Source organism: Mustela nigripes, chromosome 1, assembly GCF_022355385.1.
Source record: "Mustela nigripes isolate SB6536 chromosome 1, MUSNIG.SB6536, whole genome shotgun sequence".
Lineage (NCBI taxonomy): Eukaryota > Metazoa > Chordata > Mammalia > Carnivora > Mustelidae > Mustela > Mustela nigripes.
Genome location: NC_081557.1, coordinates 257,800,890 through 257,822,576, shown reverse-complemented (window position 1 = coordinate 257,822,576; position 21,687 = coordinate 257,800,890). Strand labels below are relative to the sequence as shown.

Below are 21,687 nucleotides of genomic sequence, written 5' to 3'. Positions count from 1 at the left end.
TTAGACATCACAAACCTGACCTTTCATTTTTTGCAGAAATAAAGACCCAAGTCAATGGATTGCTACTTTTGGTACAACAATAACACCACCTGCAGTGCAGCGAAGCCTGGGGAAAATTATCGTTCACGAAAACTACCACAGAGAAACAAATGAAAATGACATTGCTTTGGCTCAGCTTACTACTCGAGTTGAGTTTTCAAATATAGTCCAGAGAGTTTGCCTTCCAGATTCATCTATAAAGTTGCCACCTAAAACAAGTGTTTTTGTCACAGGTTTCGGATCCATTGTAGATGATGGTGAGTAGTTCAACCTAATATACTTAGTGCAAATTTGTCCTGAGCTCTAACGATCTGTCCTAGGAAATCCATTTCAAACTCTTCATAAAAATAATGTTGATGTCTCCAGTGTATATGGCCCAGAGTAGAACTGGAATCTGGGGGTTAAAAAAGGAAAAGGAATCAGGTCTCTTTCGTTGAATTCACAATTAATTATAGTAGCGGTGAGAAAGGGCAGAAGCTAATAAAGAAGAAAAGAACAGGCTGTTTTAGGTGCTACAAGAAGGGACAAAATACTATGGGCTACAGGGGAGTAAATGATTCTAAATTGTACATTTCCCAGATGTATAACTCCTAATTAGCATACAGTTCAGATCACGATCTTACTGATAGCTTTCTTAAAAAAAGATTTATTTATTTATTTGTTTGTTTATTTATTTATTTATTTTAGGGAAAGAGAGTGTATGCACACAGGTGGGAGGAGGGGCAGAAGCGGAGGGAGAGAAGGAAAAAGAGAGAGAGAGAATCTCAAGCAGATTCCACACTAAGCACAGAGGGCAACACAGGGTTCGATCTAACAACCCTGAGGCCGCGACTTGAGCTGAAACCTGAGTCAGAAGCTTAACCAGCTGAGCCACCTAGGCACCCAGTGATAGCTTTTTTCATTTTACATTTCTTTTCTTTTTTTTTCCTTTCTTTTCTTTCTTTTTTTCTCCTTCTCTCTCTCTCTTTCTATCTTTTGTCTAAATGTTTCTTCATTTTAATGAGGATTTCTGATGATTAAAAATGTAAAAGTGTGTTGTGAATGTTTTGAGAATTTTCATTTGCATTAGTTAATTTAACATATATTTATTTTCATCGGTCTCAGCTCCTGGGTGGGTGAAAGAAACAAGTTTTATAAATGAAAGACCAGAACTGAAAATTTTTAGTTATTAGCTCATTCCAATCTAAAGAGAGAGATTAGCTGAATGTTTTAAAGTGGGAAATAAGAAATGTTTAAGGTTCTATCAAAGATCATCCTGAAGAAAGTAAGAGACAAATGCTAATATATCTTAATCTGGCTTTTTTTCCTTTGCTTTTCTTTATTTTTAAAGATTTTATTTATTTATTTATTTGAGAGAGAGAGAGAGAGAGAGCACAAGCTGGGGGTTGGTGAAGAGGAAGAAGGAGAAACAGACTCCGTGCTGAGCAGGGACCCAGATGCAGGGCTAGATCCCAGGACCCTGAGATCATGACCTAAGCTGAAGACAGACACTTAACCAACAAAGCCACCCAGGTGCCCCTGGCTTTTCTTTTCTTGACAAAACTCTATTATACGTAAAATTTCCCAAATGTCCCATGCATGTCCAACTGGACTTTGTGAGATATTGCTAAAAGTCTCCTTTTATGTTCTCTGCCCTTATCATGTTTAGGACTGCTCACCAGCAGTTTTGTTCTGGAGTCCTAAGCTACTTCCTTCCTTCCCATAACCACTAGGTTTGCTCTGTACTGGCATCAGATTGCTGGCATATCTTGGGCAGTGGTTGTTTCCCAAGCTTCAAGGCACCCCCAAATAATGCACATAGCACAGAATGGGGCAAATAACTCTGTGCAGCTCATGCACTGGTTTCTTTTTTACTATCTCAGAAAACAAATGTACTTCCCTTAGCCTTGATTTCCATATATAGAAAAGGGTACCAGTTGGTCAAGATGAGTGGAATGAACCATCTCCTCACGGAAAAAAGTGTATACACACACTATTACATATAATTGTAGGGGTTCTAATAACTTGAAGATTCACAAATATGATATAGTATTGGGGTATGTATGTTTATAGTTCCTTGCATTTAGGCATTTATCATACAGAACAGAAATTAGGCAATAAGTAATTATAATTAATGTTTATATTCTTTTGTTTTTGTGTTTTTGTTCCTAGGAATATACAACATATGTGTTTTCCATGTTTTAGATACAGTTATATTCAAAGAATACATGTTTTGTTTGTATGTGTATGTTTGCTTGTGTAATAGGACCCACACAAAATAAACTTCGGCAAGCCAGGGTGGAAACCATAAGCACTGATGTGTGTAATAGGAAGGATGTATATGATGGCTTGATCACGTCGGGAATGCTGTGTGCTGGATTCATGGAAGGAAAAGTAGATGCATGTAAAGTAAGTCCAAAGTCAAGGTCAAAACTGGGAAAAGAAAATTTCCATTAGCTATTTCTAAATTCGGCATGTATTTCCCCTAGGTGAGGAAAAAAATCACTTATTTCACTAAGAATTCAGTTTATTTAATAATCATAATATTAAAAAATTCTTGTATTGAGTGCTTCTGTAGGCCAAGCCAAGTGCTAAGCACATTATATATATTATTTCATTTACTATAGGGAAATTGAAGAGGTACTGTTATGCCTATTTTATAAATTAGGAGATTAAAGTCTATTGTTCCCTATTTCTGATTCAAACAATTACTCTTCTGTTCTGTTATTTTTTTTAAAAAATGAAATTGGAAACAGAAGACAGAGAAACCTGTCCTCTAAAGACCACTTTATTCAGCTTTGGCATCATCTCTCTTGCATCTTGTTTTCATCCCCTGGCCTCTCAGTCTCTCTCTTTGTCCCTACCACTCTTCAATGACCCTGACACCTGAAGCACGTCCTGTCCATCCCCAGACTGCAGTACTGACACAGACCCGTAGAAATGCTGGACTATTAGGCACTAGACCTCCTAACTCCCTTTGATCTTCACTTCTTCTCAGTCACTTTCTAGGGTCAGATCTTGAGTCTTGTCACCAAAATTGTTGCATCTCCAAAAATACTAATTCCCCCAAATCTTCCTATTTAACAATTATCTTCAATCCTTCCTGCTTGCATTTCAAACACTTACTGCTCCCTAGGCCGCACTCTCTGTTACACCCCAACCTTCTAGTCTTCATATCATCCAATATACAATATATTTTATTTAGATGGTTGATTGTTTCTCCTGCTAAACTAGAATATAAACTCCATGAAGGCACAGATTTTGAGGGGGTATCTCTTTGATTTACTACTGCATTACCAAGAGCTAACACAGTGCCTAGCACAAAAATTTGTTGGCTGAATAAAATATCACTTATCTTCAACTTCATAAGGACCTACAGACCATTGCTTCTCTGCCTGATCATGTTCCATTAATCCTTTCTTCCAGTGTCAATTTGTCCAACTTAGATTTCACTATTAGTCATTTTCTGAACACTTCTGCTAATATTTCAAGTTCTCTTAGTGATCTCTCTTTTCAGTGTTTCTGTCTGACAAAGTTCCAAAGCTGGAAGAACTTAATTATCTAATCTCTCTTTCTCTCTGCCTATGAAGTCAAATGCTCCTGGAAAAAATACAACAGAACACACTGGTTCTACTCTAGTAGGTTCTAGACAATAAAAGTGACAATCCTACTATTTTTTGTTTGTTTTTTTCAAATCCGCCTCTCTCTGAATGTTCCCAACATTTTCCATTTTCCCTAATTTCTGTGGGTTCTTTTTACCTTTTTGTTCTCAACTGATGATTTTGTTTTTTCAGTTTTCAAAGAAAAATGTAAGTCATAAGCAGAGAATTTCCTCATCTTCCTAGCACCAAGCAGGCAGACCTACCTTCATTTGAACCCATTTCATCCACCTTCAGCTTAGGTCACAACAGAAAAGTAACCTCTTTTCTAAGGCTGATCCCTTCTCTGCTCAGGTTCTTCTTGACCTTTTGGGGAAGTTTACATTAACATTATTTTCTCTCTTTTCATAGTCAACATTTCTCTTGTAGCTAGATCCTTTTCTATTCATCTCTCTTAAGTTAGGTGGGGAAAAAAAAAAAAAAACTTTTTCTTGACCCATAACACCTCCAATCAGCACCACATCGTATCTCTTTACTATGAAATATTGGGGGAAATGTCCATACCCATTATCTCAATTTTCTCACCTCCCTTTAAACCATCCCAATATGGTTTCTGCCCTATCAGTTCATCAAAATAGCTCTTCCTGAGGTCTCCACTGACCCCCCCCATGACCTCCAATAAATGTATTTTTTCCATTTCATTTTATTTTATTTCTTTTCAGTATTCCAAAATTCATTGTTTATGCACCACACTCAGTGCTCCATGCAATACATGCCCTCCATAATATTCACCGCCAGGCTCACCCAACCCCCCACCCCCCTCCCCTTCAAAAGCCTCAGTTTGTTTCTCAGAGTCCACAGTGTCTCATGATTTGTCTCCCCCTCCGATTTCCCCCAACTCACTTCTCCTATCCATCTCCCCATGTTCCCCATGTTATTCCTTACGCTCTACAAGTAAGTAAAACCATACAATACTTGACTCTCTTTGCATTCCCACCAACAGTGGAAGAGGGTTCCCCTTCCTCCGCACCCTCTCCAGTACTTGTTGTTTACTGTCTTGTTAATTTTGTCCTATTCTTTTCTTTCCCCCCCACCTCTTAGCACCGTTTAATAATGATTGCCTCTCCCTCTTTCTTGTCTTCCTTGGCTTGAAATGATTTTTATTTTGAATCTCTACTTTTTCTCTTTCCTTTCCTTTCAAGTTCATTCTCTTAAACCTAGCCATTAAATTTTGATCTATTCTGTCCCTGCTCCTCTTTTTATGCTATACTTTCTCTCTAAAAGATCTAATTTTCTTCCTTCGCTTCAAATGCCATCCTTTGACAGATGATTCACAAATTTATACTTTTAGTCCCAACCTCCCCTTTGATCTCCAGACTTACATATTCAACTCCTACTTGGCAACTCCCCTTGGATATTTCAAAGGTATCTCAAATTCAGAATGGTACACCTAATTTTGCTTTTCTGCCTCCCCACCTGATTTTCTTTCTTTGTCTCTAGGAACAACATCTCCTTTAACTCTGTTAAGCCCCAGAGAGCACTCTAGCTTTCTTTCCCTACCCCTTACCCAATTGATTACCTAATCCCAAGGATTTTACCTCCTTAAATATCTCTGTCATCTCTTGCTTCCCTTTCCCTACTTTTTCCTTACCGCTCCCTTAAAGGAATTAGACATCTAGCTAATTTCCTTATATTCATGCTTATGTTCCTTGACTGCATTAGTCAAATGAAAGTCAGGATGATTTCTAATAAGGTGCTAATCTGATCATGTCAAAATCCTTAAAACACTTCAGGGACTTACTTTCTTTCTTAAGATAGAAAATATAACTTTTAAGAAAGATCCACAGGGTTCCTCAAGACCTAGTCTCCTGAGTTCTCCGGCTTCATCACACACCACTTGCCCCTTTGCTGTCTTCTCTTCAGTCCCCCTTTTTATTCCCCAGACTTTTGCATTTACCAGGCTCCTCCATACTACAGAGCATTTGTAGTGTTGTTTGCTCTGCCTAGAACATGTTATATCACCACCTTCCTTTTCATGGTTAACTCATTTAGATATCAACTCAATTACATCTCATCAAGAAAAGCTTTCTTGACCTCCCTGACCAGTCACATTCCCCTGTGTATATTTCCTTAGCATTTATCATAGCTGTCACTTTGCATTTATTTATGGGCTTGTTTAATGTTTTTATAACCTAAACTTCAAGTTTATGAGTATAGGGACCATTCACTTTCAGTCATCATTGAATCCTGAATGCCCTTCAAAATGCCTGGGACACATAATTGGAACTCAATAGATAGTTGATAAAAGAACAAATGAATGAGAGAAGTTAAGTATCTTATCCTAAGTCACTTAGTCCATAATTAATAGAGCTAGTCCTGAAACTTGACGGTTCAACTACTAAGACCACTCTTTCAACCTCTACATATGTATCTGTTTATTTACATAATTGTCCTTGTTCCAAACAGATTTAAAGGGGCGTATATAAAATTAAGCAAGCAAGCATAAATTAGAATTAGGGGCATTAAAGGGGACCAAGAATCAATCTATAATATAGAGTCTACCTGTCAATATTCAGAGATCATCAAAACTTTCCACCTATTCTTGGAAATGTTAACTTCATATTTAATATTTTATATACGTACTTACTAAACCATGCATGAAGTGTCTAGTCAAACTAACAAAAAAAAATCTAAGAATGTTAAACCAGAAGTAACGTAAAAATTCCATGTGAATGGGGTTTAGCCTTTCTGGGAAACAATGCACTTTAATGTTTAGGACAAAATTGCATCTCAATTCTGAGAAACATTATATAACCTATCTCTAATCTGGATGCCTATACCATGTACTAATATCCTTTTTCTTCTCCCTGTGGAAGAGAGAGGATTGTAATGACCTTCCTCCTAAATTAAATTAGAGTTAATAATTTTAAATATATTTTTGTTTTTTTTTTCAAGGGTGATTCTGGTGGACCACTGGTTTATGATAATCATGACATCTGGTACTTAGTTGGTATAGTAAGTTGGGGACAATCATGTGCTCTTCCCAAAAAACCTGGGGTTTACACCAGAGTGACTCAGTATCGAGAATGGATTGCCTCCAAGACTGGAATCTAGTGTGAACTGTCCATGAACTCTATCCATGGCCCATGAAGCAGAAACACCTGCATATTGTATATTATTTATAACCATGTGGTTTGGATCAGTGGTTTTTCTGGATGTCAAGAAATCCTCTAAGACCAATCTAGTATCACAAGGTGGTCTTTGCATACAAATGACTGAACTCTTTCTCTGCCCAGAGGGAGGAAGACCACAGCAAATGGCAATAAGAGCAACTCCTCACTCACAAGAGAAACTGTGATACTTATTAATAAGATCAGTATTTACAAATGGTTTCCCCCGATGGAAGACAAAGAACATCACTTTTCACAGGATATGAGGAGCTGCTGAGGCTGCCAAAAACCCACTGTACCTGGAGCACCTGTAACTCTTGTTGCAAAATATAACTCCCTGAGAATTCAGAGTTTCAACATTCTGGGACTGATAGCTGGACATTCATTCAATGGCTAGAATGGAGAAACACGGATTTGCAATGTAACTTGAACTCCAGCCTGGGTTTGTGAATAATAATACAAAGGATTATCATTAACAAGAAGAGTTGCCACTTAAAACATATTTGAGTATATCTGAACTTACTGTTAATATTGTTATATATGCAAAAACTAGCTTCAGGAAGCATGTTGTATTGTTAAGAAACATTTCTGATTTATTCTTTAATAGCATCTTGCCATTCATACATCAATTGAAGTTAGACCAGAAAGAAGGAAAAAAAAAAGAAACTTGGGAGCATTCTTCCATGTGTATGAGAAAGATAAAAAGAAGGGACATAGGCTAGCAGAGTTGCTTTCAAAAGATTAACAGCAGGAAAAACACTCCTCAGATTTTTGGTGGAATGAGCTATCCAATTATTTATTTAGAAATAACTACATCAGCAGATGATAACTGGTACCTCTGTAGGTCTTTAGCTCTCTGACAGGTCAGATATCTATCATGTCAGGAGAATTGATTTATATAAGCACTTAGGACAGTACCTCATATATATTAAGGACAGCATGGATGTTTCCTGTATATGGAAGAAAGGAAAGCCTCTGTGAGCTTTAAGATAAATTAATTTAATTTGTCAAATGAGTGAATGACGTTGGGGCTTAAATATAGCTCAGAGTCTAGTGGTAGAGAGCACAGGCTTTGGAACCAGGCTGCCCAAACTTAAATATTGGCTCTGCCCCATATGAACTGTGTGTCCTTGCACAGGTGTCTTTTTTTTTTTTTTTTTAAGATTTTATTTATTTATTTGACAGAGAGAGAGAGATCACAAGTAGGTAGAGAGGTAGGCAGAGAGAAAGGGGGAAGTATGCTCCCTGCTGAGCAGAGAGCCTGGATGTGGGACTCGATCCCAGGACCCTGAGACCATGACTTGAGCCAAAGACAGAGGCTTAACCCACTGAGCCACCCAGGAGCCCCCTTGCACAGGTTTCTTAACAACTCTGCGCATTAGCACTCTCATCTCTAAAATAGGAATAAAAATAGTACCTACCTCATATGGTTGTTATGAGGATTGAATGCATTCATGAAAGTAAAGCACTTGGAACAGTGTCTGCACACAATCTCTCAATATGGACTAGCTATTATGAATTATTATTAATGTACCTTCGACTCCATAAAACAATATACTTTTTTAAAACTGTCCCTTCCTTAGAATCATGTAGTTTCAGAATGCTTAAATTACACTGTTTAAAAAAAAAAAAAAAACCCTTAAATGATCTACTAGATTTTCAGAATCATTTTTGATATCTCAGTATACTTGGGACTGTGAGTTGCAGCTGCGTGGTCATCTGTCACCAGGGCTGTGACTAGAGACATGTAGCAGCAGTATTCATCTTCAGGGTGCAGATGTGAGATCTCAAGTGCTAGATTTGTTCCGATTTATCAGAGAAAAATCTAACCTTTCTGTTTTTTTAATGACAAAGTTTTGTTAATTTCTATGTATGTGAATTTAGCAGCAATATATGCAAATAAGATAAATACAACCTTAAAAATTTCCTAGTTGTTATTTATGCCTTAATATTAAGATATAATAAAAAATGTCATCCATGTACACTTTCCTATTAAAAAGAAAATGTCACCAAATTTCTGAATTGATGACTACTATTAACTAAATATCAATAGAAAAATCAGAAAAAAAAACAAATGTTTACACTTCCTTTTATATGCAGAAAAATATCCAAAGTATTCTGGACAATATTTAGCAAATTTAAGATGTGTCTGATTGAAGACAGATCTTTTTATATAAAAGGTAAGTAAATACAGTCTTTGGTAGAAACAAAAAAAAAAAAATCTGTCTACAAAATAAATTTCTGCCATGTAAGTTCTATAACAATGAATATGTGCTTTTGTGTAACTATATTTACATTTCATAAGGCTGATAGCTTTTTTGCTAAGTACCTGTGAAACTGTACACTGATTTAAATAATTCAATGCTCAATTCAATTCAATAACATTTTAACACAAATAAAAACAGAAGGCCATAAGTAATCTGAAAAATGAAAAAGTAGATTTATTTTTGGAAAAGTACATTTTTAAAACATGATTTGTATGTCCTATTTTCGTTTGATATCTGACATGTTGAGTGATGTTATCTATGTTTTGGCTCTGCCCCATATGAACTGCGTGTCCTTGCACAGGTGTCTTTTACCTCATGTTTTCCACCTACCAAATGGGACATTAAATGATCTACCTCATGGCATTGTTGTGAGGCTTTCCAGTTGAATAATAAATTGAAAAGTCAAAGAATGTTTAAAGCCTGCTAAAAAATGCTAAGTGTATCATTGTAAACGGTTACCAGTACAGATGATGGTGCATATATATTTAGACTGTAAAAAGGGCCTTTTTTTTTATGGTGTTGAAGTTTTTATTTATCAATAGCATTGCCTTGTGAATTTTGCAAAAATATTGTGCATAAAAAAAAAACAAACTTGGTTTTGCTTCCTGTGTTGTAAATGTTACAGTAATACTCACATATTTAAAACAAACAAACAAACACAAAAACTACAATTTGTTTGATGCATTGCTTTAAAAGACAGGTCAAATTCATTAAACGGACAGTAAACATAATACAGCACTAATCCCTGTAGAATCCTGATGGAATTGGGGTGCCATGACAGCTAAAGCATTAGTTTTTAATGATAGAGCAAGATTTGGTCCAAGATTGGACCAAAGTTTTTGCAGTTTAAGAACTCTCAGTGAAATTCATAATTCAACAAGAACAAAAATACCTTAATGGGAATCTACCCTTTCAACTGAATATATATGTCACATTGTTAATATGTTTGTTTGAAAGAGAGGGGACATGTCTAAGGCATCCCCTCATGAAGTCATGAAAATGAAATAGGCCTTGGCTAGTCTCATCTTCACCCCACTACTCTCATCTGAGTTACAGAGATGTCACTAGCCAGGAACACTGCAGTTCTAGAAGTCAGTGGGATTAGATTGTTGCCAATCCATTGTTTCTCCTTCCAAAAGAAAGAAAGAAAGAAAGAAAGAAAGAAAGAAAGAAAGAAAGAAAGAAAGAAAGAAAGAAAAAGAGAGAGAGAGAGAGAAAGAGAGAAAAGTAAAGGAAAGAAAAAAAGAAAAGGTGAGATAACTCAAATTCACATGGTTTTCAACAAAGTATCACTGGACCAAAACAGTTTTATAATTACGACAAACACCACCACTTAAAAGTATATCCAACTACACTCAGGGATCATTTTAATGAGGCAAAGCTGTAGAACTAGTTAAATTGCAGTAATTTAAAACCTAAATATGGCATAAACTAAAAATCTATACTATTTTTAAATGAGGACCAACAAAAGATTTTGAATTCTACTAATATAGCAAATGTCTGTTTTTCTCTTTGGTCTTTTTACTGCCACACTAGAAAATTTATTTTATAAGCAGAAAAAACATAAAGCCCATTAAAATGCAGCAAATTAAAATTTTTGATTAAGCTGTTTTTGTAAATACAATAAACATCCTTTTACAGGTTTCAATATTTTCCTTGCCTTAAAGTTTTAACTATAGTCAATAAGAGATGAGAGCAATGCAATCACATCGTACAATTAAAAAAATAAAATTTTGCTTCCTACTGCTTTCAATCTGTGAAATGGAACATTCATTTATCTACCTCATGATATTTATGAAACTTTCCTGTGAACAATAACAGCCAAAAGTCAGAGAATGTTTAAAATCTGTTTGAAAAGCGCAAAGCATGTTACTAGATACTGATATCAGCACAGTTGATGTCAAACTTCCCCTAAATTAGTCATGAAGTTTTTATGCAATGTTACCATTTTCATTTATCAATACTGTTGCTTTGTATATTTTGCAAATACTATTGTTTTGTTGAAATTATGTATATCATTTGCTTGAAAAGAAATAATATATAATACAACTCCTCTGTATGAGTATTAATATTATTTTACTGCAAAAAGAAAAATAGGCAAATGAAATTCTTTTTTATTTGATGGCTTTAAGAATGATTATAATCCAGGGGCACCTGCATGCCTTATGATTTCAATTCAGGTCATGATCTCAGGGTCATGAGATCAAGTCCCCCCTCAGCGTAGTCTGCTTGTCCCTCTCCCTCCCCCGACCTGCGTACCCTCTCTCTCCTTCTCTGTCTCAAAAAAATAAATAAATAAATAAAATCTTAAAAAAATTAAGAATGATTATAATCCAAAGCATATTTTACTATAATATATTGGAGAACTCTATAATCAATCTACTGGGAACATTTTTTTTTCTACTGGAAACATTTTAAAAGTTATTATGTAGTTGACTATGGAAAATATCAAAATGAGTCCAAAGTGAGCATTTAACAAAGTATATTTTAAGTACTCTACTTTGTAATATTTTTGTCTATATTCTGGATTATTAAAAAAAATTTTTAAGTAACAAAGCTATGCAATAAAGAGAATCCTAATCAGTTGTCATAGATTCCCTGTGAAGTTCTATTGTTATGCATTTCGTTTCATTGACAGAATCCATCTCCCACATTTTATTTAAAAGTATAGTTTCACAGATAAGATCATTCTGTCAGATTTTCTTCTCTTTCCACCCCCAAAACCTAGGTATTCTCTGTAAATGATGTTCAGTTGCCCCCTTTTCAAATATTTTCAGAAAGAGAAATTTCATAAGTGTATGGGACTTCTTCCTTCCTAATAGTTTTAATCACCACCTTCCATCATCTGTATTGTTGACCAAGAAGAGGTTGTAAAGCAGCCACAAGTGTTTCTTTGGGGTCTTAGGGAAATGCAATCCAGGAGACACAGTGGACAGAAATGAAGTGTGCTCCAGCTTGCCATGAGGGGAGTGCAGTTACAATGACAAAAACCACAAGGTTACATAAATCGTTTTGAAGGAATTACGTTGACAGAGTTAAACAATCTAACACATTTATTTACTATTTAGCTAACAGATGTTAGATTATCTCTGTTTTAGTCCAAAATAAAAGAATATGATCCAGAAGGTGGGCCAGGTGCGGCTGACAAGTAAAAAATCTGTGGTGTTCCAAAAATGGAAAGAGGAAGCGTGCCTAGGCCTGCTTTCTCAGTGTCTTCCAGACCCTATTTTGAATGACTCTATTAGCAATGCTTACTTCACCTTTGAAATCTCTCACAGTATTCAAAACAAGCACTTTTTGCTAAATCTCAAACATGTATTTTCCTGTTTAGATCTACGTGGAGATAACTGAATTCTTGGGATAAGTGTTCAGTCCACTAGTGTTTTCCCTACATGTGATAATCCTTAGGAAAAGAGAATTGGGAAGCAGAATGAACAGGCTAGAAGAGAGATAAATAGAACCTGAAAGTAAAAAAACAAACCTTTGGAAAGACAAATATTAAGCACAAGCAACTTGATAGAAATTTTAGAGAAAAGGAAATAGTTGGTCTACTGAACAGAAGTAGTTTTTAAAGTAAAGAAATGGATGATTTATATATCCTCTTAAAAAAATACTACAGGAACATTATAACATACTTTTTGAGAGATAGAGGGCATACGATGGTATCAGCTTAACTATTTCTACTTTTTTAATATTCCAATATTTGTGTATATTCTTATGTATATCTTAAAAAGTTGACATACAGTATATATAAAATTATGTGTTTTTTTCATCTGAGATTACATATTTTTCAGTGACTATGTGGTTTGGTATAATCATTTTTTTAATGGCTACCTTTGAGTTGCTGCATCAGATAGCTACACTCCAAAGACCTTGACCAGAATGACAGGTTATTGTGCTGCCAACTAACTTTTACACCAGGGCCATAAACTCCATGAACCCTCTAACACTGCACTAAATGAAGGGCACTGCCGTCACCAGTACTTTCACATTGGCTTCTCTCCCATTATGCCTGGGGTTTCTTTTCCTTTTCGTCATATTGCTCTGTCTTCCCTCCTGGTTTACCATCTGTCTACTACTGACTACATGTAACTTAAAGCTTCCAAATAATTGTGTAATCTTCCAAAAATTACTGCTACACATTAATATAAAAACATATAGTATTTTTAGTATATAAGCTCACGCCTCTAGCTATACCACAGATTGCCCCTCCTAATTACGTCCAACCTCTTGATCATTCCCCACATTTATTGAGGTAGTAGGTACCTGTTCAAAATAGACCCCTCTCTCGAACTCCTGTCTTCATTGTGGTCAATATCGACATTCAAGTGGACAATCCACACCTAGCCTCAATTCTTTGAAATCATAAATCCAAATGACTCTAATTTCTATTCCACTTTCATCATCTCCTCCTTGGATTTTTGGAAAAACTTCAAAATGATCTTCCTTCTTCAATTTTGATGTCCTATAGTCCATTCTTCTGCACTTCTATTTCAAATACCTCTAATTTCTCCATCTACTACAGCAGAGATACTTAATATAGAGCCCAAAACCTGGACAGGTGAGATCTGGCGTGTTCAGGGTTATATGGCCGCAGACCCAAAACTTGGATAGAAACAACTGTCTTAACTTTATTTTGACTTACTTTTAACAGAAATTTACTGTTTCTTTCTTTTATAAAATAGGCAAAAAAAAACAAAAAACAAAATAAAAATAGTAACGTGAGCTACACTGACTTTGTCACCAAGAGATTGTAAATAATCTTTATTTCATTTAATAGTTATTACATATATATCAAAAAATGTTTATGCTCATCACAACTTTGAAATTATGTTATTCAACATTGCTATATCTTGTGATTTAATATGTTAATAGAAAAACATTTATTACTCTATCATAAATTTTAAAATTTTTCAATAGCAATATTGCTATATATTGGTTTCTCTATAATTCTGTGTATTCTATTTTATGTATCTAAAAAATATTATTATTATGAGAAGGGATCCACATTCTTCACCCCCCAGTCAAAAAAAGAGATAGCATAAAAAGAAATTAAGAGCCTTCCACCTATGGTGTAAAAACAAAATCCATTTTTTTTTTTTTTTTTTGGTGTTGAAAAATGTCATGATTACCCTTTTCCTGCTTTCCATTTTAATCCCTCATCTTGGTTTCTTCCCTTTAGTTTTCAAAAGGTACTTCAAGGGCTTTAAATGCACTGTGATGTTATACATAACAAATATACAAATACAAATAAATCCTTTTGCATAGAAGCTTTTCCCTCCAAGTTTTCTTTCTGAAACTGTTGTAACCACTTACCGTAATCAGTTGGTGAAGCCCTTCAACATGGCAGTTGGCACAAATATATTTTCATTTTCTTATCTTAGAGCTAGAGTCCCCTTTAGAGCACCAAAAGTGAACTACTAGGCCAGATACAGTGGTTCATGTACTATTGCACCTTGACTAAGAAGTCAAGGGCTATCAAATGCTTTATGGAAACCTCTGATCCTATTTCACACTTGCCTTTCAAGATGAACAGCGGGGCCTGAAGACGAGACTTGTAGTGACTCAACAAAAAGTGACACCCCTTGAAAGACAAATCCAAGTTTTCAAGGGTGTTGCTTAGGTTTTGAATGCAATATTGTTTCTCATTTATTTTCATTAGCCAGAACCAGGAAATTCTTACTTCCTGCAACAAAGACTTATCAAGTGATTCTTCACTTCAAACCCTGCTATTGGTTAAAATTTACCCATCCCAACTTGTTAAACTAGTTTATTCTAAATCCTTAAGCATTCTTTCTTTAGTCACCTTACAAATCTGAAGGAATGCCCAGGATGCTACTCATTTGACAAGAAAGCACAAGCAACACGGAGTTGGAGGAGTGTGCGTTCCCAGCAGTGTACGATGTATCAGTAAGTTTAACTTGATTTCATGTTTGAAAGAGTTGTTTCAGGTTGTGGTTTCTTATTCCAAACATTATCACTACTCAGAATTTAATCGACCTTTCTTTTCCTTTACTGTTAAAGAAAATAATAACACCATAGTAGTAATGTTAATGCTTTTTATTTCAGGAAACCATGCTAACAATTTCATATTTAGGATTTGAAAAGTTTAACAAGTTGGATTTTCATTGGAAATTTTCACATGAAAATGGGATAATCACAGAGAGAGGAAGGGAAAACAGAGAGCCTGAGGTAACATTGTATAAATTTGTAGGAGAGGAAGGATGTGGCAAGGCAGAAAGTGTTTTCTCACTCTTATCAAGACTCGACAATAAAAAAAAAAAAAAAAAAGACTCGACAATCTATAATATTGTTTGTGATATTTCTAAAGTATGCATTTAATTGACACATTGGAGAGGAAATACACAAGTTATAAAGGAAGTATTGTATTTTACCAAATCTGAAATTGATAAACATCATTAAAGCTTCAAAAAATGAATAAGAATCTTAATGTCCTTTGAGAAATCCTTTACTTTTTAAAAATAAAAATTTAAAGAACAATATAAGAACAATTATACATAAGAATGTAAAAAGCAGGTAAGAGCAAATAATCTTAAATTTTTTGTATTTTAATAGATTTGGAATGAAGTCTATAGAAAACAAATCTTAGACATTTTTTTAGTTTGCACTCCCCATCTGATCCATTTTGTATTTTTCTCAAGTTTGAACATTCTTTATGTACAAATACGAATCAATTAGTACAAATTACTCAGATAATGAGGGAATTACAAATGTCTTTTCTAAAGCTGTTTAATGAGAGGTTTACTATATCCTTTGTTAATTGGATATTGTATATAAAACTCAATTCTTGATCACAATCCCCCAACAGATTTTATTCTCTACAGTCATTCAAAATGTTCCCCTTTCTGCCTGCTCACTGTAGAGCCACATATTAATAGATTTAGGCTGTTAAAAGACAACACAAAACAAAGGAACAAAAACAACTTTTCACACTTAATTGATTGAATTTCTAATACTGGCATACATTAGGATTTACTTTTAAATAGAATGTAATAGAAGTAGGATGATGAGCATAATAATATTATTTTTATTTTTACTGAAAAGTATCTCCAGGGGTGCCTGGGTGGCTCAATGGGTTAAAGCCTCTGCCTTTGGTTCAGGTCATGATCTCAGGGTCCTGGGATCCAGTCCAGCATTGGGCTCTCTGCTCAGCAGGGAGCCTGCTTCCTCCTCTCTCTCTGCCTTCCTCTTTGCCTACTTGTGATCTCTGTCTGTCAAATAAATAAATAAAATCTTAAAAAAAAAAAAAAAGTATCTCCATTCTGTAGGGGAAAATAGTGGTGATTCCATTTAATAAAGATAATTCAATTAAGGCTACCTTTTTCCTCTTTTTTGCTCTTCAATTTCTTTAGTAATCCTATATTTACTCAAGAACTAATGTGTACTGGGGTGCCTGGGTGGCTCAGTCAGTTAAGTGTCCGACTCTTGATTTTGGCTCAGGCCATGATCTCAGGGTCTTGAGATCGAGCCCTGTGTCAGTGTCCATGCTGGTCATGAAGCCTGCTTAACGTTCTCGCTCTGCTTCTCCCTTTGCTCCTCCACCCCCCCTCTCATTCTCTGTCCCTCTGGGAAAAAAAAAAGAATTACTATGTACCAGTCACCATTTTGAGCATCGGAGGCATAGGGATAGAGAAGAATAAACATACAGTTTTAATTCAGTTTCTTTTAAGGCTCATGCAAATGTCAATTGTGTATTACAGCCGGTTAAAGGCAAAAGACACCTATCAGAAAGGTAAGGAAAGAAATGAAAGTGACACAAAAGGACACAGATGGAGAAAACAGGCTGAAGTAAAAATCTGGGCAAAGCAAAAGACCTACCTCTGATCGGTAGACTAAGAAACCATCTAGACCTCTCCATTCCTATTTCTTGATAGTCTCAAGATTGTCAAAACTTTCTCATCCAGGTCCAAAATTTGTACAAATTCTACTGTCCCTATCCCTATTCAGATAAACCACTATGTCTGCTTTATGGAGTTTTGCCATATCAGTTTGGTTTTTGTTAGTTTTGAGGCGCCCAGGGATGGTAAGTGGTAAGGGTACTTGGATTAGAAGGGTCAGTGTTGAAAAACCATCCCTACTCTTCCCATTGATAATCCATGTCTCAGTGTAGTTGAATCTCAGAGTTTTCTCCATTTGAAGTATACAATAAATCTTCACTAGTTTTTGTCTCCTGTGAGTAATGTGAAGAAAATATACTTATTCTTTGTTGTACACGTTAGTACCTAGTAGAATTCTTGGCACATAATATGTTAATTCAACTGTTTAATTGTTCTTCAAATTTATGTGAGACTAATATCCAACTAACTCATCAGGTACTGGTTATTTGGAATTTCTCCATTTGACTTAACTGGATTTCATATCTCTTTCAAGACTTTTTTCCACAGAAATATTTTCCACAGAAACATAAACAAATATTTTATTTACTCTTTTAGTAAGTCACTCTGTATTAGTGATAAAAATTAGATATAATGATATAAATAGGTATAAATACATTTATAATTTTAGTCATTATTTTCTTTCCTAAAACTGAGTAACTATGAGATAGATTCTTTGGATTATCTTATTCCTACAATGAGGTTTTGAGTAATTTTACATTACATCTGTCCACACAGAAATATTAGTCTCTTTTTTTAATTGAGCTATAATTGACAGATAGTATTGTCTTAGTTTCCAATATACAACATAATGATTTGATATTTGTCTACATTATGAAATGATCACCACAATAAATCTGGTTAACATCCACCACCATAGAGTTACAATTTTTTCTTGTGATGAGCACTTTTAAAATCCATTCTCTTAGTACCATCCAAATATACAATAACCTAAGTAGGAGTGATTTGTATCTCTGAAGTCACATAATTCCAAGTTTAAAAATCCAATTAAAAGTTTTATCAGAATACACACACATTATACATGGATATACATTTGTATTTTCCTTTTTATATATTTTTTTAAAAATAAGACTTAACAAGATAATGAACATCTGTTTTTCTATGGTTAAATATTTTTATAGGAAAATGTCATTCTAGATATCTTTCATTTAAATCTCTTCTACTTTTTTATTTTTCAGTCTAGGTAAAATGGACACATATATCGTAAACAACACTGTAATAATGAACATCCTTCTGGCTAATTTTGCACACATTCGAAATTGTTTCTTTAGGATAAGTAATCTGCACTTTCACATTTTCTGGAATGGCATTCTTTAACAAACTTCTCTACATCTGCATATCTTTAGGACACATTGTTTTTTACAACCATCTCAAGTAAGGGTTTACTATTGAAGATTTAGTCTTTGTCCTCCTGATGCCACCTGGGACCATTGCTCTCCACACCCATGTAAATGATCTTGCAAACTGGCTTGTTTCTCTGAGCCTCACATAGTTTATTCTCTGTTCCCTTTCCTTCTGTATGGTGGTCCCTATGGATCCATGATTATGCCCCTCCCCCTTTAATGAAGACTGGCACTTGCTTCCCCATCTCTTTCTCTACTTCAAGCCCTGCATCTACCCTAGGAAACCTCAGGGCCTGTGCTTGATGTACAACATCTTAGTCATTTATTTCCTTGATATCCTCATCTCTATAATATTCTCTTCAAATACACTCTCATGTCTACACCTAGACTTTGTCGTGACTTGAAATTGCACTTCATGAATCATAACTTTGGACAACTATCCCTATCCTAACCTTCCTTCTTGAAGTCTTAGTTTCTGCTAATGCATAAGGTTTTGTTTTTTTTTTTTAAATTCATCGGCTTTTCTAATCTGTAAATTCTTTTTTTTTAAGATTTTATTTTTTAAATAATCTCTACACCCAACGAGGGGCTCAAATCCCAAGATCAAGAATCTCATGCTCTACTGACTGAGCCAGCCAGGTGTCCCCCAAATTTGTCAATTCTCCATACCCATCAGTTGCCACCCCCATCACACACATACATGTTTTTTTTTTGTTTTTCTTATGATCCTTATGTTCATCATTTCAACAAATTTTTGTGAAGATTTTGTTTATTTGAGAAAGAGAAAGAGAGAGCACCCAAAAGAGCACAAGTGGAGGCAGGAGGAAAAGGAGAGGGATAAGCAGACTCCCCACTAAGCAGGGAGCCTGATGCAGTGGGGGCTCAACTCCAGGACCCTGGGATCATGACTTGAGCCCAAGGCAGACACTTAACCAACTGAGCCACCCACGTGTCCCTCAACAAATTTTTTAATAATGCCAAACCCCATTAAATTCTATTGTCCTGTGTTTTTCATCACTCATACCTGGATAAATTTTAAAGAGGCTATGACTGTCTGAACAATGACTCACCCCTGCCCAGACCACTGAGAAATGCACAGAAAATTCACAAGTTTCCAAGAGGTGCCAGTTCATCTGAGGACTGAGCACTAACCAACATTCCTAATACATCCCCCTCATCTGTACTTCCATTTTCCACAATGACTATCTCCACCTCCTCGAGCACCTTCAAATTTCAAATTCTTACCACCCACCCTCTCACGCTTCTACTAATGTGATTGATCAGTTAGATGAAAATTCCTTCAACTTCCTGATATCGAACCAACAAACCTATCCATATCCATTCAACTCTAAGAGGATGCCTACTGTGCATCCAAGTTCTCTAATCTACTAGGTTTAACCATATGAAATATCAATTCATGACCACTTTTGACCCCTACAAATGGCAATTTGATATGCAGGAACCCAAGTTTAGAATCCAGGATCCTTCAAATATCTTCCCAAACTCAGGATCTCTACTAGCTAGTTAACAGCATTGTAAGCATCTGCAAAACTGTTCCATTCATATGGCAAAAAAATTCCTCTATCAACCCCATACACTTTGCTGACTTATCTCTCTCTTCCCATCCATAGTCAAATTCATGGAAAAAAAAATTTATATCTGCTGTCCTGTCTTTTCACTCCCAATTTTTCCTCAGATCCACTAACATTTGCTTTATAATGTCACTACTCTGTTCCTTCTCCTGTCACGGTCACCAGGGATTCACTACTGCTTAACTCTATGGGTTTATTAAATTTTCATCATATTCGATTTCTCAATAGCAAATAACACTATGGATCAATCCTTCCTAGAATATCCTCCGTCTTTCATTATCACATTTTACTTTCCTCCTCATTTCCCTCTGTGGTTTTCAGACTTTTTATTCCTTGCCCATATCTTAAATGTTAGTTAATCTTCTTTAAGATTCTTCTCAGAGTCTTCCTTTTTTCCTATTATTTCAACAGAGAAAAGTCTTGAGCACTCCCATATGCTAGGTGCTAAAAATACAAAAATAAATTTGATACAGTATCTGGCTTGTTCACTGCTATAGTCTCAGTTACTGGAAGTACCGGACATTAGTATAAACTCAGTAATCATTTTTAAATGCTAAAGTAAAACTGCTAGTTTAAAAAGAGTACATATTGAATAGTTTTATTCATGTTCGTAAGTTAACTTACCTACTTCTTTTCATATTTGTAACATAAACTTTCCAGTTTGCCGCCCAACTTTCATTTTAGTTATGAAAAATGGGTAAACAGAAGATTTGATCCAACATTAGCTTTTCCCCTCATTTTTTTAAAGTTGTCAGATTACTTTCTTTTGATGATGTCTAGTTCTGCATGTCATTTTGTGAATATCTCACTCAAAAATATGGAAGCAAAAAGTAAAAATCGACCAAGATCATGTGGAATGACTTATTTATCTTTCTTAGCTCCACGAAGTTTATAAGCAAAATTATCAATTTTTTATCAATGGTTATTGTCAAACAACTTAAAACAATGAAAAAGAAAATGTATTCAAACGGGAGTTTCTAAAAAGAGAGGTCTTCTCTTGGTGTGGCATTTAAGTAAAACACAATGTTGTTTGGTTTTGTTTTGTTTTTAGTTCTTTTAAATAGTGTTGGCATAGTACAATATTTCAAATGTCCCTGTAGAAATAAGTAGCGTGCAATAATTATTTTATAGACTTGTGAAAGAACAGTCTGTAACCTGGATGTACTATTGCCTAATCCATCCACAATTATTATTTCATGAATTCACAGCACAGTTTGTATGCTATTTCCCAGTTTATTAGCCATCTGAGAAAAAATACCTTCCAAATTTCCTAGATATTGACATATTACTGAGTTAAAATGCAGTCTTGATCTCCAGTTTTAGTAAATGAACCAGACATCGAATTTCAGATGAGATCGGGCACATTCAGTGTGGTATGGCCGTAGACCAGACATCGAATTACAAACTCATACACAGGGGTTGTAGTGAATGGATACAGAATATTTCTTATACAAACCAAGAATATAAATACTAATAAGATGAACTTAATGTTATTTTATTTCAATAATAAGAACAATGAATGTATTCAACTCCTACCAAGGACAAGACTATTAACTGGGCTCCTGATAGGGGGTTAAAGGAAAACTGATTTCTGGTAAAGGAAAGATTGAGAGAATAAATAGTAATAAATAAAATACAATTTTAAAATTAATAAATGTTAAGTACAGGTATAATCAATGTAATTTTAGCAGCATTACCTAAAAGACCAATACTTGTGCTGGTGATAGTATGAAATGACTTTAGGTAGGATTTATTTTAACGTATGATTGAGAAAATAAAGGT

General features: G+C 35.1%; 1 protein-coding gene across 1 annotated transcript in view; it reads left to right on the top strand.

Moving 5' to 3' along the window:
- Positions 1–6,826, top strand: part of LOC132001871 (transmembrane protease serine 11F) — a 101,684-nt gene extending 94,858 nt beyond the window's left edge. Inside the window, exons 8-10 of the mRNA XM_059376842.1 lie at positions 37–296; positions 2,285–2,427; positions 6,573–6,826. Coding sequence (XP_059232825.1) covers positions 37–296; positions 2,285–2,427; positions 6,573–6,731 — 562 coding nt within the window. The 3' untranslated portion in view covers positions 6,732–6,826. The remainder of the gene's footprint in view (positions 1–36; positions 297–2,284; positions 2,428–6,572) is intronic.
- The last annotated feature ends 14,861 nt before the right edge of the window (positions 6,827–21,687 follow it).